Below are 23,073 nucleotides of genomic sequence, written 5' to 3'. Positions count from 1 at the left end.
AAAAGTTTCTATGAGGTCCCCTCTCATTCTTCTCTACTCCAGTTAGTACAGTCCAAGAGCCGACAAGCGCTCATCATATGTAAGCCCTTTCATTCCGGGAATCATCCTCGTAAATCTCCTCTGACATCTCCAACATCTCCATCATCAGCACATCCTTCCTAAGATATGGGGCCCAAAACTGTACACAGTATTCCAAATGAGGCCTCACTAGTGCCCCGTAGAGCCTCATCAACACTTCCTTACTTTTATAGACTATACCTCTCGAAATGAATGCCAACATAGCATTCGCTTCCCTTACCACTGATCTGACCTGGTGGTTAACCTTTCAGGTATCCTGCATGAGTACCTCCAAGTCCCTTTGTACTTCTGTACTTTGAATTTTCTCCCCTTCTAGATAATAATCTGCCCGTTTATTTCTGCTTCCAAAGTGTACAACTGCACATTTCTCAACATTGAATCTCATCTGCCATTTCCTTGCCCATTCTCCTAAACTATCTAGGTCTCTCTGCAACCTTCCTGTCTCCTCAATACTCTCTACTCCTCCACCTATCTTGGTGTCATCCGCAAACTTAGTCACAAAACCATTTACTCCATCATCCAAATCGTTAATGTACAGAGTAAAAAGAAGCTGCCCCAACACCGACCCCTGTGGAACACCACTAGTAACCGGTAGCCAACCAGAACAAGATCCTTTTATTCCCACCTTTTGCTAACCAGCCAATGCTCCACCCATTCTGTTATCCTACCTGTAATTCCATGACCTCTCATCTTATTAATCAGTCTCTTGTGCGGCGCCTTGTCGAAGGCCTTTTGAAAGTCTAAATGCACAACATCTACTGCCTCTCCCTTATCCACCCTACCTGAGATTTCTTCAAAAAACTCCAATAGGTTGGTCAGGCAGGATCTTCCCTTCACAAAACTATGTTGGCTTGGACCTATCTCGCCTTGCACCTCTAGGTATTCCATAACCTCATCCTTGAGGATTGATTCTAATAACTTTCCCACCACCGACGTCAGACTAATAGGTCTGTAATTTCCTTTATGCTGCCTCCCACCTTTCTTATACAGCGGAACTATACTTGCGACCCTCCAGTCCTCCGGAACCATGCCAGAGTCTATCGATTCCTGGAGAATTATCACCAATGCCTCTGCTATCTCCAAAGCCACCTCCTTCAGAACCCTGGGATGCACCTTATCTGGTCTTTAGTCCATTTAGCTTTCCTAGCACCTTCTGTCTAGTAATCTTAACTGAACTCAGTTCCATTCCTTGAGACCCCTGACTATCCAGTATATTGCTGATGTCCTCCACAGTGAAGACCGATGCAAAATACTCATTTAGTTCCTCTGCCTTCTTTTTATCATCCATTATAATCTCTCCCACACCATTATCGATTGGTCCTGTATCAACCCGCGTCTCTCTTTTACTCCTTATATATTTAAAAAAACTCTTAGTATCCTTTCGAATGTTATCTGCCAACTTCCTTTCATAATTCATCTTTTCTTTCCTAATGACCTTCTTAGTTTCTTTCTGCAGGTTTTTAAAAGTTTCCCAGTCTTCCGTTTTCCCACTAATTTTTGCTTCCTTGTATGCCCTCCCTTTTGCTTTTATTTTAGCCTTCACCTCTCTCGTTATCCACATTTGTGTCTTTTTTCCATTCAAAACCTTTTTTCTTGGAATATATCTATCCTGCATGATGGAACCAGAAATTCCATCCATTTCTGCTCCACCATCCCTCCAGCTAGCTTACTCTTCCAATCAATTTGGGCCAGCTCCTCTCTCACGCCACTGTAATTTCCTTTGTTCCACTGAAAAATTGATACACCAGTTACCAGCTTCTCCTTCTCAAATTTGAAACTGAACTCAATCATATTGTGATCACTAGTTCCTAATGGTTCCTTTACCTTTAGTTCCCTAATCACCTCCGGTTCGTTACACAGCACCCAATCCGAAACAGCCGATCCCCTGGTGAGCTCATCAACAAGTTGCTCCAAAACGCCGTCCCGTAGACATTCCACAAACTCACTCTCCTGAGATCTGCTGCCTTGCTGGATTTCGCAGTCTATCTTCATGTTAAAATCCCCCATAATTATCTTAACTTTGTCACTCTGACACACTTTTTCTATTTCTAACTGCAACTTATAGTCCACTTCCTGACTGCTATTAGGGGGCCTATATATAACTGCTACTATTGTCCTTTTACCCTTGCTATTTCTTAGCTCCACTCATAAGGATTCCACCTCTTCTGTCCCAATGTCCTTCCTTTCTAGTGATTTTATATCATTACTAACCATCATGGCCACACCTCCCCCTCTGCCTACCCGCCTATCCTTCCTATACACTGTGTACCCCTGCACATTCAGTTCCCAATCACATCCGTCATAAAGCCATGACTCGGTGATTGCCACAATGTCGTATTTATTAATCTGTAGTTGTGCCACTAGGTCATCTACTTTATTCCTAATGCTACGTGCATTTAAATATAATACATTTAGTCCAGTATCTGCTATTGATTTTGTTGTACTTCTATTGTTCAGCAAATTATCCTGACTTTTCACCTGCCTGTCCTTCTTACCATCCTCACTACACACTATCATGGACTTGTTTCTATATACCTCATCCTCTGTCCTAACATCCTGTATCCAACATCCTGGTTTGTTGTACTTCTATTGTTCAGCATATTATCCTGACTTTTCACCTGCCTGTACTTCTTGCCATCCTCACTGCACACTGTCTTGGATTTGTTTCTATAAACCTCCTCCCTTACCCTAACATCTTGTATCCTAACATCCCGGTTTCCATCCCCCTGCCAGATTAGCTTAAGCCCTGCCCAACAGCTAAATTAAACATTCCCGCCAGGATATTGGACCCTTTGGAGTTTAGGTGTAACCCATTCTTAGTGAATAGGTCATGCCTCCCTCAAAAAAGGTCCCAATGATCCAGAAATCTGAAGCCCTGCCCCCTGCACCAGTCACTCAGCCACGCATTCATCCGCCAGATCTTTCTATTCTTACTACCGTTAGCACGTGGCACAGGTAGTAATCCTGAAATTACATCCCTAGGTGTCCTACATCTCAACTTTCTTCCTAACTCCTTGTATTCCTCCTTCAGGACCTCTTCTCTTTTTCTACCTATGTCATTGTCATTGGTACCTACATGTACCAAGACTTCTGACTGATCAATCTCTCCCCTCAGAATATTCTGGACCCGGTCTGTGACATCCTGTACCCTGGCACCAGGGAGGCAACACACTATCCAGGATTCATTGTCGGTTTCACAGAATCTGTCATCCGTTCCCCTCATATAGAATCCCCAGTAACCACTGCGTTACTCTTTCCCCGCTGGACCACAGTACCAGGCACAGTGCCAAGGTCCCGGTTGCCGTGGTCCTCCTCTGTCAGGTCATTCTCTCCAATGGAATCTAAAATGAGATACCGATTTTTGAGGGGGACTGCCACAGAGGTACTCTCTACCCCTTGGTTCTCCCACAAGAGGAAACACCCACCTAGTTATGACCCCTCAGGATCTTAGATGTTTCAGTCAAGTCCCTGTCACTCTTCTAAGTTCCAGCAGATACAAGTCTAGCCTGTCCAACCTTTCCACATAAGACAACCTCCTCATTCCAGATGTTAGCTTAATACGCCTTTTCTGAACTGCTTCCAATTCATTCATATCCTTGCTTAAATAAAGAGACCAGCACTGTATGCTGAACTCCAGATGTATTCACATCAATGCCTTATATAACTGAAGCGTAATCTTCCTATTTTTGTATTCAATTTCCCCAGCAATAAATGATAACATTCCGTTCACTCAGGTAGCTAGCCTTTTACAAATCCTGTACTATGACACCCAGATGCCTCTGCATCTCAAAGCTCTGTGAACCCTCATCATTTAGATAATATGCTTCTCTTTATTTTTCCTGCCAAAATAAACATTTTTATGTTTTCCCACATTATTTTCCATTTGCCAGATCTTTGTCCACCTGCTTAACCTATTTATATCCCTTTGTAGGTTCCTTATGTTCTCTTTACAATGCACTCCCCCAACTATCTTTGTGTCATCAGAAAATTTAGCAACCATACCTTTAGTGCCTTCATCCAAGTCAGTAATATAAGTTGTAAGTGTTGAGGTCCCCCCCCCCCAACCACCACTCTTTACATCTTGTCAACCAGAAAAAGAACCATTTATGCCTCCTTTCTGTTTCCTTTTAGCCAGCTAGTCTATGATCTGTGCCAATATGTTACCCCCTAATTACACTTCTATTATCTACACTATTCTATTACCCAGCAAGCTAACTAACAAAGCTACCTTATAATTATTCATGAACAGGTGCTGGCTATCGCCTGGCCAGCATTAATGCCTGTACATGATTGTACCTGCTGCAATTCTTGTCGTGCAGTTTGAGTTAATGCCACTGAGTCATAAGTTCTGTTATTTAGACCCAGTGATGATGAAGAGCTGTTAACACCAACATACGACAACACAGAAAAGGACCTGTCTCACCAATCTCCCTCTCCTTTTTATATTGGCTATCTTTCCTCTCCATTCTTAGTCCTGATGTAGGGTTTTGACCTGAAATGTGACAATTTCTCCCCCACCCACAGATGCTACTCAACCCACTGAACACGTCCAGCATATTGTCTGTTGCTGCAGGTTCCAGCATCTGCAGTCCCTTGGGTCCCCCTTTAAATTATGAAGAAGTTGCTTTCACACACTTGCCTGCTTCTGCGTGAGTGGCCTGTGCCACACACAGTATATGCACACACAGACGGATATCCCAGGAGTGGTGCCCAGCTGTACAGCCATATTATTGGGTACCATTGCACATCTGGGCTCCTCCTTCTATTTCAGTCAGATATGTGGTGGACTTGGAAGGTGTATCACAGACTGCATTCAACTCACACTTGATTTATCATTGAAATTGAGTCATGTAGGTCACAAGAATGTTGTGCTACATGATCCAGTTTCTAGGTAATTATTTCCAATTGAACATAAATTGCTCTAGGTATGAGCATAATTTAAGTGCATAGTGATAAATCAGTTGCAGCACAGGAAAATTATCATAAATCTTAATAGGATTGGTTTGAGGTTCCCATTTCTATAGGAATGAATTGCTTGATTAAACCATTCATGTGGTTTCTTGCCTTTCTTCTGGAAGCTTTCAGTTGCATCACCTTTCTTCATTGGATTTGGCTTCTCAATCTGCTACAGCTGTGTATTTTCCACAGTAATGCAATGTATTGACATACAATTAATGTCTCATGTTTTCCTTAGAGGTACTGCATTAAATATCAAAATGCTTTATACATTTATAGAGTGGACTCTCTACATTTCATTTCTGTTGGTTAAAAACAAGATATACTGTAAGTATCAACATTTCCATTCTTAAGATTCCTTGATTTATGAGAGTGCCATGGAGTGGCTTTTTATATCCTCAATTGCACTTTTTATTTTCCCAATACCTAGTTCAAATAAAAATTTCAATTCCTTGCTAAAGGTTTTCAATTGCGTGAGTCAGAAATTTTGAATGATAATTTTTTGAAAGGTTTGAAGAGACTGAACCAATTTAACCCTGTTCTTCATGACTTAGCCCAACCAGAGACTCAAATCCAGCTTTTATATTTGCTTTCCAGCTATTGAGATGTAGGAGTCATACAGTCCATTGTGACTGCTCTGGATCTGTGGAATAGTTGTCCAATGAGCCTTATTCCCATGCTGTTATGCTATTGCTTTTCCAATATCTCCTTTTTAAGTATATAACAATTTCCCTGCTGCGAGCTACCATTCTACATTTTTTAAATTTATAACAACTCACTGAATAAAAATCTCATCTCTAGACTGGCTATTTTGGCAATTATCTTAGACTTGTATCCTCTGGTTGCCAATGCCCGTATCTGTAAAAATTGTTCCTCAATAAACACACGACAAATTGGTTTCTCAAATAACCAACTCCAACCATTAGCTCTCCAGTTGAGGGACTAATAATCTTATAATCTTGTCATTCCAAGATGTTCATTCTCATGCAGTTGGTCCAATTGAGTGTAGACAGTCCCTTGTTTTTCTTTTCAAAATATCAGTATTAACCATTTGAGTTATTCCAGTAGTCAGTGGTGTGGCTCAGAAAACCTTTACCTTCCAATGTTTTGCTCAGTAGGCACATGTGTGAAGAGTTCATTGTGTTGCATTCTCTGTTAACAAGCAAATGCAAATAAATTAACAATTTCTCTTGACTTGTATATCTGGTCAAAATTCAAGTAGTAATTCCTCAATCATTCTATTATTTCCACACCTCCACCAGATTAATGATACCATACTTAAACTTTAGTTCGCATGAGATTACTCTGTCTTGTTTTGAATGCTCTTTAGCAAGTGATTAATCTTGTTGAGTGGGTATTTAAAGTGAAATTAGAATCATACCCAGATCTCAGTCTACCTTTGCTGATCAAAGCTCCTTCAATTTTCACTGAATATAAAAACAGTGAAATTGCTAGTTTGTCCCTTAAAAGTTTGCACATATGGTGCACAGTTCAAAAGTCTTGCCCTTTATGAATGTAACTGAAATATATTGTTCATTTTCTATTCATATGTTATTTAAATGGTCAATTAAAATATTGCTTCATTAAACATTTTTTTTCTGTCTATTTGTTTGAAACAATTGTTCACATTGTTTGTGACAAAGCAGGGAGGCCTAAGAGTAATCTAAATAGGTTTGAGTTAATCTAGAGGGTTGTTAAATCCTTCTAGATTAATGACCATCACAAATTGAGTTCTTCATTACACTAGGCAATCTCCACTGAAACAATCCTTCTGTGATTTCATTACTATCCACTATACAAACAGTAATATCTAAGCAAACAGAAAGAAAAAAAAGACAAACGTTAAAACTAATCATCATTTGAATTTGGTTTACTTTTGCTTGCAATGTTTTCTCTTCAGAATCCCTTTAAGAAGTCTTTTCACTGTTTTAAAAATGCAAATAAGATCACAAATTCAGATGCAGTTATTGTAGGAACTAAATATTGATCATTTCAACAACTTTTCCGATGTTAGTGCTTATAAAGTGAACCTTTCTCTGCAGAGAGATTGGCAGGGGTAAAGCACAATCATTCTTCCCAATTGGGTAGGTTTTCTCAAAGATTATCATAACTACAGAGAATTAGACGAACTTCTGTTGCCCTCAGAAGGAAGGTGCATCTTCTCTCCACCAGAATGGATGTGTACACTTTCTTGAGAAGCACCAGAAATGTTAGGAAAAGGCAGAATTTCCCCCAGACTGTTCCTGTTTAGTTGCCTTAAACTGCAGCAGGTTAGTAGAAACTGCATTTACATGATTTCTATTGATATCGCAAGAAGTTGTACCAGCCCATCTGTAGAAACCCTAAGGCGACTCCAGATGTTACTATTTTTCTCTCAACAAGATGAGATCCCTTGGGCATGTTTTCCCTTTTTTCATAATTGGTCAGAGGTCAAATATCGTAGGAGCCCAGCCAGTTTTTGTCCATTTTAATTGACTTATTTGCATGCCAATCTCTCCACTAAACAGCCCTTTATTCACTCCATTCAATTGTTTTTCTATCATCAAGCATAAAAGATGAAACTATTCATCTTTTCTCCTCCAGTGGATATAAGTGCACTTGAGCATACTCCCACTTATTTTGATGGTGGTACAATGGATGTAAAAGTTATACATTTGTTTGAAGTGCCTAATTGTTATGCTTTTATAAATAAAGCATTTAGCTCACCTAAGCTGAGAAAAACAAGACATTGCGTATTTAGTGTCTGCTTATGGTAATGGATAGTAATTGGCTGCAACTGAATGTTGCTAATCAGCTGGTCTTTCCCAAGCCACTCGATATAAAGACTTTTATGCGGCATGTCATATTTATAATGTACCTTAAGCATGGTAAATTGTCCCAACTTTCCCCATGATAGAATTTGATGCTAAGCTACATTAGGAGCATTAGAGCCGGTGAGCAATGACTTGGTCAAAGATGCAGATTTTACATAGTGTCTTAAAGTTAGGAGAGAGAAAGTTTGAAAGGTGAAAAGGTTTAGGGAAGGTATTCCATAGCTTAGAACTTTGGCAATTAAAGATAAAATCACCCACGGTAAAGCAGTGAAATTTGGTAATGACCAGGACCCCCAAAATAGAAGTGCAGATATCTCAAAGGGTTGTAGAGCGGGTAAAGATTATGAAAAGCTCACTTAAGAACAACAATAATAATATTAAAATTAAAACATTGCTGAACAGGTGCAAATCAAGCGAGCACTGTGAGCTGAATTTGGTGCAGAACCTTGAATGAGTTTATGGAGGGAGAACAACAAGATGGTAGAAAGTTTGAGGAGAGCTGAAGAATTGGGGCAATGATTTAGGAATACAGGGTACCTGAGATGGGAGAAATTAACAAAGTCATCAGAGAGCTTCTAGAAGTAAAGGAAAAAGAAGTGGAGATAGATGTTAGAAAAGGCAGCCAAAACATACAAGGCAATGGACGTGGAGAAAGCCCAGTGCATACACAAAGTTACATCACAGTTGTTAGGATTAACAAACAAGAAGCTGCAGGAACTCAGTGGATCAGACAGCATCTGTGGAGGGAAGTGGACAGTTGATGTCTTACAGATTCCAGAATCTGCAGTATCTTGTGTCTCCAATTGTTGGGACTGTAACTGGAAAATTGAGGGTAGGGAATAGGAGGGACCCAGAATTAAGCAGTCTCATGGTTCAGTGATGTAGACAGAAGGAAGGTGAATTTGCTGTTCAATGAACTGTTTAATTTTGGAGATGTGCAGAGGAAGAGTAAAGTCTGGAAATTCCTTGAAAGGTAGAGTATCACAATGTGCACTGATGAAATGGGACTGTTAGTTCAGGTGGTGTGTTGAATTGACTGCAAAGTGAGCTGTACCAAAAGATGGAGAGAAATGTATTTCAACACAGGGAAATGAAATACCAGCCAGAATCAAACTGTGGGGAAAACGAAGAAACTGTTGGTTGCTCCCCACCATTGCAGCTAGCAGCAGTTGTAGGAGAAAGCCTGTAAATTGTTCAAATTGGCACAAGGACATAATCCAGTGTTTCAAGAAAGAGACATTGTACTATTTCAAATCAGACCCATAATGTAGAGTTGCTTACACGTGTGTAAAATTAGTTGGCACATGGGCAATGCATTTACAAAGATTCCGTATTCACCATGCTCAACAGAGCAGTGCTTTGTTTATCTTCACAGTTATTATTGATTTATAAGCGTCAAGGAAAGTTGATGTACAGTCAGACAGAGCAGCTGAAAAGGTGTAATTTTCTGCTTGAAAAGCCTTGCAGTGTTTAAGTGACACTGTAGAGAACAGAATAGGATCTCCAAAAATATCAGAGACAATCTTGATGCAATCAGATTTTCAGCATCATCTATTGTCACTTGGCATTTCTGCAGTTTAATGGTCTCTCTGCTACTGGCTTTTTTTAAACAGAAGCTAAATGAATCTGACCTGACTAAAGCTAAAGTGGGTAATGATAAGTTTTCTTATTCCTCTTGTTTTTATTTCTTATGAATTCCTGGCTGTGATTTTAACTTTGGCTCAGATTGGGATGAGTGAGTTTTGGCTTCCGTTTAATATTTACCCCCTGTGGTCTAACTCCCAGAATTCATAACCATTCACACTTAATTGGATGGTTGAACCAAAACCTGAAGCATTTCTTTGAATTAATGTCTGACAAATCAGCCAGAGGCCAATTTAAGGGGGAAATATGCCCTTTAAATTATTGCCTTGCTATCTGGCTGGTTTCACTATTTTGTCTTACAGAAATAAGCTGCAGGCAAATCCATTTTAGAAGTCTGGAGCATCTCTATAAGTGCTCATGGAAGAGGTGATAGGAAGGAGGAAGCTCTTGTTTCCTGGTGTTGCCACAACAGTTTCCAACATGCCATTCACTGGGGATCATGGGATATTTCAGTTGGCCTGTACCCCAGGATTGTCAGCCCACAACATGGAGGGAGTGCAGGATCTCCTGTGCGGAAGGCACAAGCACTGCTCTTCATTTCCCCACTCCCTTCAGTAGTTCTTTACCCAGCTCCCTCTTCCTTCCCTCCTCAGTTCATCATGCACAGGATTACACCACACTATTTCTAACTCTTCTCTCTCTCTCTCTCTCTCTCTCTCTCTCTCTCTCACACACACACACACACACACACACACACACACACACACACACACACACACACACACACACACAAAATCATTCTTACTACCAATAGAATTCTCCCCTTACTTAATAAACTTTGCAAATTTTGCTTCTGTTTAGAGATTTGTACGTCATTATTTTTAGAGTTTGGAGTATCATATCCTACTATTGCTTTTCATTGGCTGCATTGTCAAAATGTTACTAATGTGGAGGTGGCTGAAAGTTTGGCAGTTTTTTTGTGTAGAATGGAGAGAGTGGTGAAAGGTCTAACTGGATGCATAAAGTCTCTTTTTCACTTATTATGATAGTAGGCTGAGCAATTCATCAAAAGACTAGGAATCTATTGCTCCCTGCCCTTTCTGGTTCCCGGGCATTGTGATGTTCCTCATTCTGTGCCTCTCCTCCTTTTGAGCCTTCCTTACCTTTGCATTGTTCTGCCTCATTAACTGACACTTCTTTGTATGACTGTAAATCTCATTAGCCGCTTTGTCTTGGATGCATTTCAGGGAGCTTCTAGGCAACTAAGGCAGTAGACTCTTAGCCTTAAGATATGATTGGTTTGTTCATTGATGTTCATATTGATACCATTGTTATTTTTATACCTGTGCTGATCACTTTATTTAAATGAGGGTGCCATTAGCTAAATTTGCAGCAGGTACTTCCAGTGTCACAGCAGTTGTGATGGATTTATATAGAACTGGAGAGTACCTCAGGATAAAAGTATTGTGCTAGCTGCCAATGAAACTGTCACAGTGTCCAATGATTCTGTAGTGCCTGATTACAGTGGATATTGATGCAGTGATGCTCAGTTATTTGAGACAAGGTCCACGTTCTTCCCCTGCTGCATCCAATAGTAAACATGAGAGAAGCAAGATATAACAGCAGATTCTCGAGCTCCCGCATTCTAGTTACTAATACCCATTCCATTAATTTCTATGAATTTAAGCATCCTTTTCCCATTTCCTTCTAAGAATATAAAGTTGTAACTTGTGACCATTTATTATTTTTTAATGTTTGAATATTTCTGTCCTTTTCCCATTCTTCTGTGATCATCATTATACAACAAATCTTGAAAATAAATAGACTGTCTTTCATTCTAGAATACCGGATCAATCAAACAGCAGTAACACAAAGCAAAAAATCCTCATTAATTTAATGTGAACAAAATAACACCACTTTTACACTCCTGTGAACTTTTGCTCACTTTACTTTTAGGAGGAAAATCTGTTCGAGGAGGAGAAGTGGTTCACAACATAATTAATTGTGTTAATAGACTCAGACAGTGTCTGTTGTCAATCTGTGGATTCCAATGAAGGTGTCAGCCTTTATTCAGTGGAGATCACTCTTGCGTTTGAGCTATCAGGTCATGGACTTGTGCCTCACTCCAGAGACTTCATCACATAATCTAGACTGACATTTTAGTTCAGGCCTGGGGGAGTGCCATAGTGCTTTTCAAATGAGATGTCAAACTGAGGCCCCATCTGTCCTCTCAAATGACTGTAAAATATGTCCAGACACTATTTGAATGAAAGAATAATGGTTATAGTGGTTAATAATCACCTCTGATCTAACACCAAATAGTAGCTAGTTTTGTTATTGTTTGTGAGGCTTTGTTGCCATATTTTGCTGCATTAAAACAATGACTACACTTAACTGGTTGTAAAATACTTTGTAATGACCCAAGAGCATCAAAGGGAATGGGAACTGGAATACGATAGGAGGGTAGATATAGATCCTGAAAGCAGGCAGATGGAGGTATCAGATACAGTATTAGAGGAAGGTTGTAATTTCTGATGTTAAGTTTTAAATTTTTCAGATGAAAGGGAGTGAATGTAATATCCCATAATCATTTCAGTTCTCTGCCAGAATCTTTGAAAGGATCATTTTATCCCTTTACCAACAGTAACTCCAGTAAAATTCTTCCTTTACATATGTTCACCATTACTGTGGCAATAATGATGGAAAAATGATATTGACATCACTCCTTCATTGGCGCCTACTTTGAATACTTTCACCAAAGTACGTCTGCAGTACTTCCAGTGAGAATCCTATTGCATGCAATTGAAGTGGGAGACATACTAAGTGAGCTCATTTACTGGTTTTCCAAAATCGAGATTTTTTTCCCAATAACCGAAAGGGGACAAATGCTGCAATCAAAGTTAAAAAGGATAAGAATCAAAACCAGGAAATGTAGGCCCATTGTGTTAACACAAGTTGCTAGAATGGTTTCTTCATGCACTTACCTTGATAATTAAAGGGTTATTTGTGATATACAGTCTGGTTTCTGGTTTCTGCCAATGATTTCTTCAAAGATGTTAGTATGTTGACAGATAAAGGTAATGTGCTATGCTATGTATATTTTGACTTTGGAAAAAAACTCCTGACAAAGGATCTCATATCAAGTTATTATATTATGTATTTTGGAACGGTAGGGAAGATTATGGTTGGTTAAGAAATTGTCCGCAGTCTTGCAGAAAGTTGAAACCCAACATGGGAGTCCTACAGTTCACAGTACTTTGTTATACCATTACCTAATAAGAGATACTTTGGTCAGGAGTTTTGTCAAAATCTAAATACAGAATCAACATACTAACCTCTGAAGAATTCATTGACAAGATAGGACCTTCTTTCCCACAATACCTATTATGTTTCACTAATAACTTACTGCTCACAAGATGGATGTGTGGAGAATCATGCAGTATAATGACTTTTATTATTGTTACGTGTACCAAGATGCTGTGAAAAGCTTTTGTTTGTGTGCCATCCAGGTAGATCATGCCATATGTATATCGAGGTAGTAAAAAGAAAACAGAATGCAGAATATAGTGTAGCACATTAAGGCACAGGAGATGGAATACTGTCTAGAGGTTCTCGATGACACGATAGATTTACGTTGGCATCATAACCCACAAGTCTGATCAAGGTGTAATTGAGAAATTAATTCACAATTGAGAGATAACATTTAACTTTATTAAGTACAGTACAATGAATGCAAGTCAGGTTGAATGAAACACATCTGTACTGTACTAGATTTTGAATTAAAGAATGGTGAGGCCTAGTTTTATAATGCTCAGATCCTTAGAGATTCACAACCACAATTGGGAGAAAATAACAAACAATAAAATGGGTGTTAAAATGCCAAGGCAAATCAATATAGGTGCAAAAGCGGCACAACATCCTTGTTCAAGAAATTGATTAAGCCCCATCTCATGTGTTTTTGTAATTTTAACTTTCAAAAAGCTGTAGACTGGGGTCAAGTGAGATTTTAAAATATTAGAAATCTCAAACCTGCTTTCAAACTATCCATTCCAGAGCTTAATGAATGCAAGATGAGGGATGAGCAGCCAAACCACCCCCCAGGAGGTGGATGGCAGAATTTAAAGCTGGTAGCCTCTGACTGAAACTGAGCTGGCAGCTGAAGGGAGAAAAGACATGTTCAGGGAGAATGGACACCGTTGCTTGCAAGCTAGAAACAGGAGTCCTTCTCCCTGTCCCCACCCTCATCTGTCCAGCGTTGCAACTTCCCTCGCATTGGAACCACCTGCCCAGGTGGTTATAGAAACAGGGATTTGGAGAAATTGATTCTTGTACCTAGCTGTCCAAGAGTGCCTGAAATAGGTCCAAAATCACATTGGGCTAGGCAGTTTTTCTGGCAATACTGTCAACCACCTAAAGCTGGTTTTAGACACCTTGCATTTGTTAAGAAGACATAAAATGTCATCCAGTAAATGGGGCAGCTGCTGGCGGTGCTCCCATTCCTCTGATTTGAATGGCAAGCAACATCTGTCATAATGTAATGTTAATAAAAACTCTGACATTTATTGTGGAGCCAGGAAGAGCCTGAGTATTCCTCCCATCTCCACAGCAGGTCCAAGGATTAACATCAGTCACAATCAATTCCCTCTTCTCTGGTGGGGATTTAACCGAAGGCCACACCAGGCGTCCAAAACTGTTTGCTGGGAAATAAGCAAGCTGCCTTTGGAAGTGAGACAGCACTGTCATTGATTCCAAAAGTTGAGAAATTGGAATGATGGCACCCTATTTTTTGGCTCTAAACACACAAAAAGTGATTTCCTTGGAGCAGATGGCACTAGTGATCATATCCTGGTGAAATTATGAGCATCAGAAAATTGGACCATGTTTTCTCGAGTCAGGATCTACACCATCACTTCCGATTTCTGTGCAGTGTCAGACATGCATGCAAAGAAGTCACAAGCCCACACCATTTATTTCCTATCAATCGCAATTGGAGCCAAGGAAACAAAATTTAAAGGGTCTCCATTCTGACATCAATCCATTGCACATGGTATCAGGCAACAGCATTTTGTGGTGTCAAGATGTTTGCAAACCTGCTATTGTTTGGACTGTCAATGTTTACAGATTTCTTTATTTTATGTACCTCAGTGCTACAAGCTGTGATCTCTGCCCCACACAGTGACATGGGGAAGCTCAGGGTGCATGCCTTGATCGGGGCAGGTGATTGCTTGGAGGAAAGGGTGACCACACATAGGATATTCTTGAATAAAATAATGGAGCTGGGTTGATGTACTCTGTCATCCACTGCATTGGGATTTTTAGGTTCTCCCAAAGACATCAATTGTTTCAACAAATGTAAATGCATCCTGAGAATGAGGTGAGAAAGGATATTGTTAGCCCTCTAATTTTCACAAGTTATATGCAAGAGGTTGCCTGTTTCCATTGCATACTGGAAAAAAGGAAGGCAGCCTTGTGCCTGACTGTGCCCTCAGGTTAGAATGCCTTGGCGTCAAAGAAGTTAGTTAAGATGGTTGATTGAATACATTCCAGTACAATTTCAGGCTAAGAGGTCTTCTACCTACTGTTCTCCAACCACTGCTGATCAGTTGGAGGCCAGTGACTTCTGCAGTTGTAAGCTCTCAGGCCAACATCTATAACCCCGTGTCCACCTCCCTCAAATCTCACCTCCTTCACTCCTTTCTCTAGCACAAAGTTTTGCTGGGATGAATGTGTGCTGGAAGCAAGTTAGTCACTTCTAAAGCAGACGTAAGTCAACCTTGACAAGTGCAATATGGTTTGAGTGTCTGACATTTGGTTTAGAGGACTACAGGAAAGTTGATCATTTGGATCCTAGTATAATTCCTAGGAGAAGAGGTTCACTCTTGGTCATTAATGTTAAATCCATGTACAAGTATCAATCACCAGCTGTACAGCCATATTGCATATTCTATTGCATTGACTTCAAAGAAACTGAATCTAAAGGCAAGTAAGTATAACTGGCAGTACATATTCAGCATTGGTGATCAAACAGAATTTCTTCCACTAAATGTTTATTTGTTTCTGGAATATCTTAGAAATAAGTCAAGAACACTTGTATTTGTACACCACATGTTATGATCTTAGGATGTTTCAAAGTAGAATTCATGAAATATATTAATAATTATAATGTTGACATTAATACTTCTTCACCTGTGATTTCAAGAAACAAGTAGTTCATTTTTTTAGATCTCTTCCTTAAGTTTGTGTGCAATTCACAATGGTTTTATATCTGATTGGTTTCACTCCCTATCTGATATACTTTATTCTCATCTTCCAAATGAGCATTCAATGTCAGTGAACAAGTAGCTTTCATTGACACATTGACACATGAGTTTTAAGGTTGGTGCCAAATGGAGAAACTGACACTGGCACAACTACAAGAGGAGTTTCAGACCTCGGGTCAAGTCTAGAACAGAAGTAGATGAAGATCATCTTTCTGTAAATGCTACAAAATCTATCATCACTCTCAGCACTAGTGTTTTAAACAAAATTTAAACTTCTTGATATAGTTAATTTAAGGATCACAGAAAGTAGTACAAGATTGCTTGCATTATTAACATGAAGAAGCTTTTCCAGCCACTATTTAAAACATAGCTATTTAAAAATTCAAACTTATTTGACTGTCGGTGCCTGAAAAATAGGAGCTCACTCGTTTTAACACGCTAAACAAGTTCGATGTAGAGGTCAGGTGATACACAGGAAATTGACAAGAAACCCCAGTTAACAGAATTATTTGGCTGGTTTCACCCTGAAATTTTCCAGACAACGGGTGCATGCAGAGGTTGCAGCTGCTATTTCATTGCTATCATGAAGGATGGGAAGCAGAATACCCCTTAAAGAAACACTCGCAGTAGCTGTTGAGCAACTGCAGGGAAAGCTGTTATGGAAGACCCCAGGGAGGAGGGGTATGTGTTGCTGGTGTGTTTGACCATGATCCTATTCACCCAGGAAGCCTCTGCACAGATTGAGAACTGTCTCACTAGGGTGGCCTCAGACCACTGTCAGACCCAGGCTGGGCCTGGGTCAGTTCCCCATTGACTCTTAATTGACACAGAAATGATCGGTAAGACAATCTAACATGCACCAAATGACCTTTGAGTCCAAATCACACATTGAAAAACAGGCATAGGTCCAATTTCAAAAGGACATAATGAACTTTAAGCTGATAAAGGTTCAACAAATTCATGCCACTCAAGGTATTGACAGAAGTTCAGCAAATCAATCTAAATGGCTTATTCTTTTTTAACTCCAGAATTTAATAGTGATTTGGGACTCTGCTTTCCAATAATGTCCCTATATTGACCACTAGCTTCAGCAATATTTTTAATGCTTTTTATTATAATCACGATTTATAATTCTCAGTTGAGTAAAAGAACTAGAACAAATGTCTTCCCTCTCTTCTGTGATCCCTCTGTAAGGCTGTTTTCTGCAACCTGATGACTGGCTATCCTTATCACTACCTACAGAAGTATCTGAGGCAAGTCAGAATTGCACATGAAGGTAATATTTATTAGACGGCACTTCTGAATTAATTGATACTATTCAGTCTCAGTCAAATCCAGTAAGCATTAGTTTGGCAAACAATCCTCAGTTGGTCTTACACTTGCCAATTGGATTGGAATCTTATCTTTAAATTGGCTTGAATTGCTTGCTTACAGTCCTTCCTTCTGGTTCTGATGAAGTTTATCTTCTGCAGTCTTTTACCTCACCATGTCCCATGTTTGGGCTATGGAGCTATCCAGGATCTTATTTGTTCTGCAAAAGAATTCTGCCTCTCAAGCACATTAGGTCATTCCAGTCTTCTGTGGCAAGGTTCTTAGAGCCAAGCCATTGAATTCTCTTCACCTTTCCCCATTCACAGCAGTGGGGCTGAATTATGTAAATCCTTACTGTGTCCATTATCCTCCATCCCACCCTATCCCTAAAAAGAGCAAAGAAGCTTAGAGGTTAAGTTACTGCTGGACTAGTATCCAACAGCCTAGATAGATTAGTGAGAATTTAAACACAAATAAAGAAATAAAATATGGAATTTCACAAAAATCTTACTTCAGTAACAATATTCATAAAACTACTGGATTGTTGTAAGATGTGGTTTCTTATGGGAAAGAAATCTGCTGTCCTTACCCAGTCTAAGCTGCATAGAACCCAGACTCACCACTGTGATTGATTCTTAATTACCGTCTGCAGTGACCCAGCATGCACTCAGTTCAGGGGTAATTAATAGGGTCTTGATCGGAAACATCGACCATCCCTCTGTCTCCACAGATGCTGCTTGACCTGCTGAGTTCCTCCAGCAGTTTGATTTTTTGCTGTGGGCTCTGTCTTGTCAGCCAGGCCATCATTGCCCACATTCCATGAATGAAGAAATAAAAAAATTATCATGATTGTGTCTGGACCATCCAGGGGTGGGAGGAGGGGCTAGCTGGTGAAAATCCCTTCTTATCTCTCAGGTTTTCAACTGTGGAACTGAAGTGAAGGATTCATGGAGTTACGGACAGCTAAATGGACTTCCATCTGAGATGAAAACTGACTATTCTGAAGAGAGAAAAAAAGTAAATCGTTCAGTTTGTGACCTTTCAAGATGATAAGACAAAATCAAACAATTTCCTAAACAACACCTGATAGAGCTGCTGTCTCACAGCTCCTGAGAGCCAGGTTAAATCCTAACATCTGGTGCTGTCTGTCTCGAGCTTGTATGTTCATTCTATTTCATGGATTTCCTCTGGGTGCTCTGATTTCTTCCCACAACCCAAAGACATGTGGGTTGGCACGTTAATACGCCCCTGGTGGGGTGGGTGCAGTGGTAATGGTACAATCTGGAAAAAGTCGATGGGAATGTGAAGAGAATAAAATGGGATCAGTGTAGGATTTGATGCAAATGGGTGCTTCACAGATGACACAGACTTGTTGGGCTGAAGGACTGCATTACTCTATGACTTTGACTGAACAGAAACTGACCCAATAACTGTGTTCTGAATTAAAATTTAATTCTTAACTGGTTACAATGATAACACATTTACAAATCTGGACATGAATGAGGCCAAAAATCAAAAATTATTAAAGAAGTTTCCTCAGTAATGCCGATGGCATTTTTTATTAAGTTTTAGAAAAGTCTGTGTCGATGTCCAACTCTTGTGTTGTTTGTTTGCTTTGTTTCTTGTTCAGTCACTGAAGAGGAAGGACAAAACAAGGTGGAGTAATTTCAACCCCTAACAACAGGAGGGGTTGAGACAGGTTGGAAGTGAAAATGGTGACAAACCCAGGCCCCAGTCTCAGGTTTAATGGAGCGTGGCCAGAATTGATGAGGATCCGTCATTGAACTGATGGCTGCACAGCTTCTTTTGTTTTTTTTTGTTGAGTTTCCTGAGGGTTGGGAAGCCCAGCAGGTATAAGGGGTGTGGAGAGTGGGCAGATGCATAAAGTAAGGGCATTTACAGCACTGTTTGAGGGCCTGAAGGAACATGAATGTTTCCACCATGCTCAACAGTCTAGTCTGTTTATAGACCCCGTGACTTATCAGCCTGCCACCTTCTCCCTCATCCGCCCTCATGGTGATCCCCAAGTGATTACAATCTTGTCATTCCTGATGAAGTAATCACCTTGCACAAGCATCATAATCTCGCAGTTCACCCACCTTCCCTGCCACCTCCCATCCAACCTGTGTGATCTCCTTGTCCCCAACTCATTTATCTTTTCCTGTTCTCTTTCCTCCTCTTCAATGCCTGGTGGCCCATCTGAGAAGCAGCCCCAATGGGCAGCATGTCTGTTTTACAGGGAATCCTTCTTTTAATTGCAGGAGGTCCTGGCAACATTTCCTTCCAACTTTCACATCAGGAAAATCCCCACTTTCCATTCCTCTTATCTCCACAGCACTGAGTAAATACACAAAGCCAAGAAGCAGGAAATTATTTTTCATAACTTACAGTTTCACTAAAGCCCTGTTTTCAAATTAAACAGTTCTAAGTAATTATGATGAGTAATCTTTCTTTACTTTTTAAGTGTTTAAATGTTTATGTTTTGACAACTCAAAGGTACTGTGTCATACAGCATAAGAATTGAATGAACATATCTGCAGTTGATATCATCTGCTGAAGTAATACTATTAGGCTCTCTTTTTTAAGCCTTTTTATGTTTTTAGCTCTCTAATACTGATGGATTCTCTGGGATATTTTCAAGTCAAGAGTGACCTTTTTATTTAGAACATAGAACAGTACAACACAGGAACAGGCCCTTCAGCCCATGATGTTGTGCTGAACTAATTAAACTAGTAATTAAACACCTAATTAAACTAATTCCTTCTGCCAACATAATTCTGTCCATGTCATATTCTGTCATCATCCCTCCATTCTCTGCACATTCATGTGCCTATCTAAGAGCCTCTTAAATGCCTTCATTATATTTGCCTCCACTACCACCCGTGGCAGTGCATTTAAGCACCCACCACTCTTTGTGTGAAAAAAACTTGCTCCACACATCTCCCTTGAACTTACTCCCTCTCACCTTAACCTGTGGTATCAGACATTTCAACCCTGGGAAAACTATACCAGCTGCTTACTTTATCTATGCCTCTCATAATCTTATAAACTTCTATCGGGTCTCCCCTCAGCCTCCGCTGCTCCAGAGAAAACAACCCAAGTTTGTCCAACCTCTCCATGTAGCACATACCCTTCAACCCAGGTGGCTTCCTGGTAAACCACCTGCACATTTACAAGTAAATCAGAGAGGAAAAGTATGAAGATCAATATAACAAGTCATAATTGGTTAATTTGTGATCGAGATCAAAATAGAAATTCCCTATTCGCTGCTTGTGAAAAGGAATGGTGTAGAATTACAAAATAAATGTGCTAATGACCTTTTTTTATGTTTTGACAGGTTATGAAGGACAGGTTAATGGACGTGATTAATTTCAAGAAAGGAGAGGAAGAAGCAAGTCACGATGATAATGTGGTAACACTCTCTGTTAATCTGGACGAGCCACTCAAACAGGACACAAGCTCTTCCCAGCTGAACTAAATGTGCCACGTGTCTGCCAAACTCTTTCTAAGGAAACTGTTGTTATTACACACATAACAGATTTTGTTGAATGCAATATGAATGCTTTATTGCAAGATGAAGACTTGTAAGATATTCCTCGTAAGATATGCTGTGAAGCTTTCCAGGCAAGAAGAGGCTTCCTTTCAGATCTGGAAAGCACAGAGAGAATTCCTTCTTGTCTGGAGGGCGTAAAACCTGGTCTGCAGTCTTGACATTTAATCAGGGCACAAGCTAGTCAATGCCTTGTGTGCTCCAAAAATTGAAGTGATTAATAAAGAAAACTGTATGTGTGTTTTTTCAACAACAAAACAAAAACCCTGAATAGATGTGCTTATGATGGAGGTGATTGCTGAGAATGTCACTTCTTGGTTTCTTTCCCTAACATGTGAGCTTGTGTCACATTGTTTCGCTTTATGTAGCGTGCACCCACAATAGCAGTCCCCTAGGTTAGTTATGGTGGTAGCCAACAGCAACAGAATGTAGACCAGCATTGCCCACACAGTGTAAAACCTTGTCCATTTTCACCATATATGTTCACTTTATTCTTCACACTGACACCATTCAGTTTTTCAGGTAATATTCATCAGAGATGGGCACAAGAACCAAGAAGCCAGTCACAATTTAGGTTCCATATCAGTTGGCCTATCCCCTTAAGTACTGTTCTGCTACTGAGAAATATCAGTTTTAACAAAGTTCACTAATACAGAGAAATAACTGGTTTGTCCCGTGCTTGAAGATCATGACACAGCAATGAACCTGTCAAATGGATGAAAGGCTTCTTGATGAGTAACATCACATAGATTTGAAACAGAGTGACAAGGGAGTCCTTTGTACCCAAGCATGTTCCTATCATCGCCGTTCCAGATTAGGATGTGAAGTGTTTCATCAAATCTTAGCAGCACTAAATGCTGAGATCCCTGATGTAACACCCATAATAGGGCCTGGGAACAGGTTTTCCCAGAATGACCTTTACAGGAATAGCAATTTACTGAAATAACCCACAGAATAGCAATGGTGATCACTGTTGTGGCCTCTTCACCCAGCAAAGAATAAGTCAGGGGTCTTTTACTAAAAGATACAACTGTACTTGTCAAATGGTGAAGAAATGTTCTGTTTCTACTTAGATTAACAGTGCTGCAGTGCTGGTGAGAGAAAGTTTCTGATTCGTAATTGTTAATTCATTCATCCATACAAACCCACATCTTTCAACAGTAAATTACTAAGACATTAGCTGGCAGTGAGGTTTGCTCATATAATTTATTTCTTTGTGTACTTAAAAGAAATGTGGATGTGTGTCTCGAATAAAGAATACATGAAACAGTTGCAGTCCAACAAAGATTTCAGCCCTGCAAATTGTCCCTGTATTTTGCAACATTCAAATTGCAGATATTGTCTAACCATTCTTGCAGAGATGGTTCTGGTGCTAATAGCTAGCAAAACATCTGAGGTGAAGATTCTTCTTCTATTTTGCGTGAATCCACTATTCGTGATATTGATGAATGAGCACATAAGACTATTATACTTGGTTAATTTGTCCACAGTTTTAACTGAAGTATTAGTTGATTTATTTTAAGTGATAACAACACCTGCAGTAATTTCTCCTCTTGGCCTATCTCCCTTCAATAAGCTAATGCCAGTTTATAAGCATATTACTTTAGTGCAGAAATACTGCTGTACTCTGAGATTTAACAAAAGCAAGCAAGCTGGTCATGGTGCACCAAGCTTCAGAAGTATGGAGTGTAGATGATCATTTCCAGTATATCATTTTCATATGTTCATTTGTAAATATTTGTAAATGTTAGCCAAATAATTAAAGGATTTAAATGAAGTTGTGTAGAACTTGTGTACGATTCTAAGAGCTTTGGTCTATCACTATGGGCCCACATTTCAAAAGTGCTAAAGTTGATTTTGGAGCATATTGTTCCCAGTTTCTGTTGCCTCTTTGTTGAATTTTTAATGAAGATGAAATAGTTTTCATCTCCTGTAATACTGGAAAAATTTTATCTTCTGGGATCATTTTCTCCATACCACCCCCAGGATGTGCCTCGAGTTTCCGACAGAAAGAAGTACGACAGACCAAAGTATTACCATTGACTACAGCAAAAATTTAGGCCCTAATATTTACTAGGCCAAGATTCCCAAGCATGGTGGTGGAGGGAGCTCTGTCCATGAACACTGTAGAGTTTTAACCAGAGAAGAGGTTACAGTCCAGGAACAGGTAAGACGTTTGTTGCCCAGGTTAGTGATGGAGATGATGGATGTGGTGAGGATTGCAAGAGTCTCAGAAAGGACAGGACAGAGATAGGGTACTTGGAAGGATCAGAGTGTCCTGTGGAGAATCAGTATTGGTCAGAGAAAGGGGGCATTGGTCATGCAGATGATGGAAGTGGTGATGATGGCGGTTACAGGTTAGTCTGCTGCACTGAGGCTGGGGGAAAGTTTGTGCTTCTCCTGGCCCATGTGTTGCGGTATAAAAAGTTGTGTTATCTCACAGGTCCAGTTCCTCTTTTACCTTTTCTGTCAGGTTTGGCAAAAATCCAGAAAATTCTCAACTGTGCTTAAAAATAGAAGC

General features: G+C 39.9%; 1 protein-coding gene across 3 annotated transcripts in view; it reads left to right on the top strand.

The window, feature by feature from the left end:
* The window catches only part of LOC127583052 (acid-sensing ion channel 2-like), an 868,039-nt gene extending 845,710 nt beyond the window's left edge, over positions 1-22,329 (top strand). For 2 of the 3 annotated variants that reach the window (XM_052038773.1, XM_052038771.1), the window contains one exon: positions 20,340-22,329. In XM_052038773.1, the coding sequence (XP_051894733.1) occupies positions 20,340-20,480 (141 nt within the window). In that variant the 3' untranslated portion in view covers positions 20,481-22,329. Of the gene's footprint in view, positions 1-16,885; positions 16,968-20,339 lie in introns of all 3 variants that reach the window. The other variant, XM_052038772.1, reaches the window with a different exon arrangement.
* Positions 22,330-23,073: the final 744 nt, after the last annotated feature.

This window comes from Pristis pectinata, chromosome 25, assembly GCF_009764475.1.
Source record: "Pristis pectinata isolate sPriPec2 chromosome 25, sPriPec2.1.pri, whole genome shotgun sequence".
Taxonomy (NCBI): domain Eukaryota; kingdom Metazoa; phylum Chordata; class Chondrichthyes; order Rhinopristiformes; family Pristidae; genus Pristis; species Pristis pectinata.
Note: the sequence above shows the minus strand (reverse complement) of the source record. Positions and strands in the feature narration are given on the sequence as shown.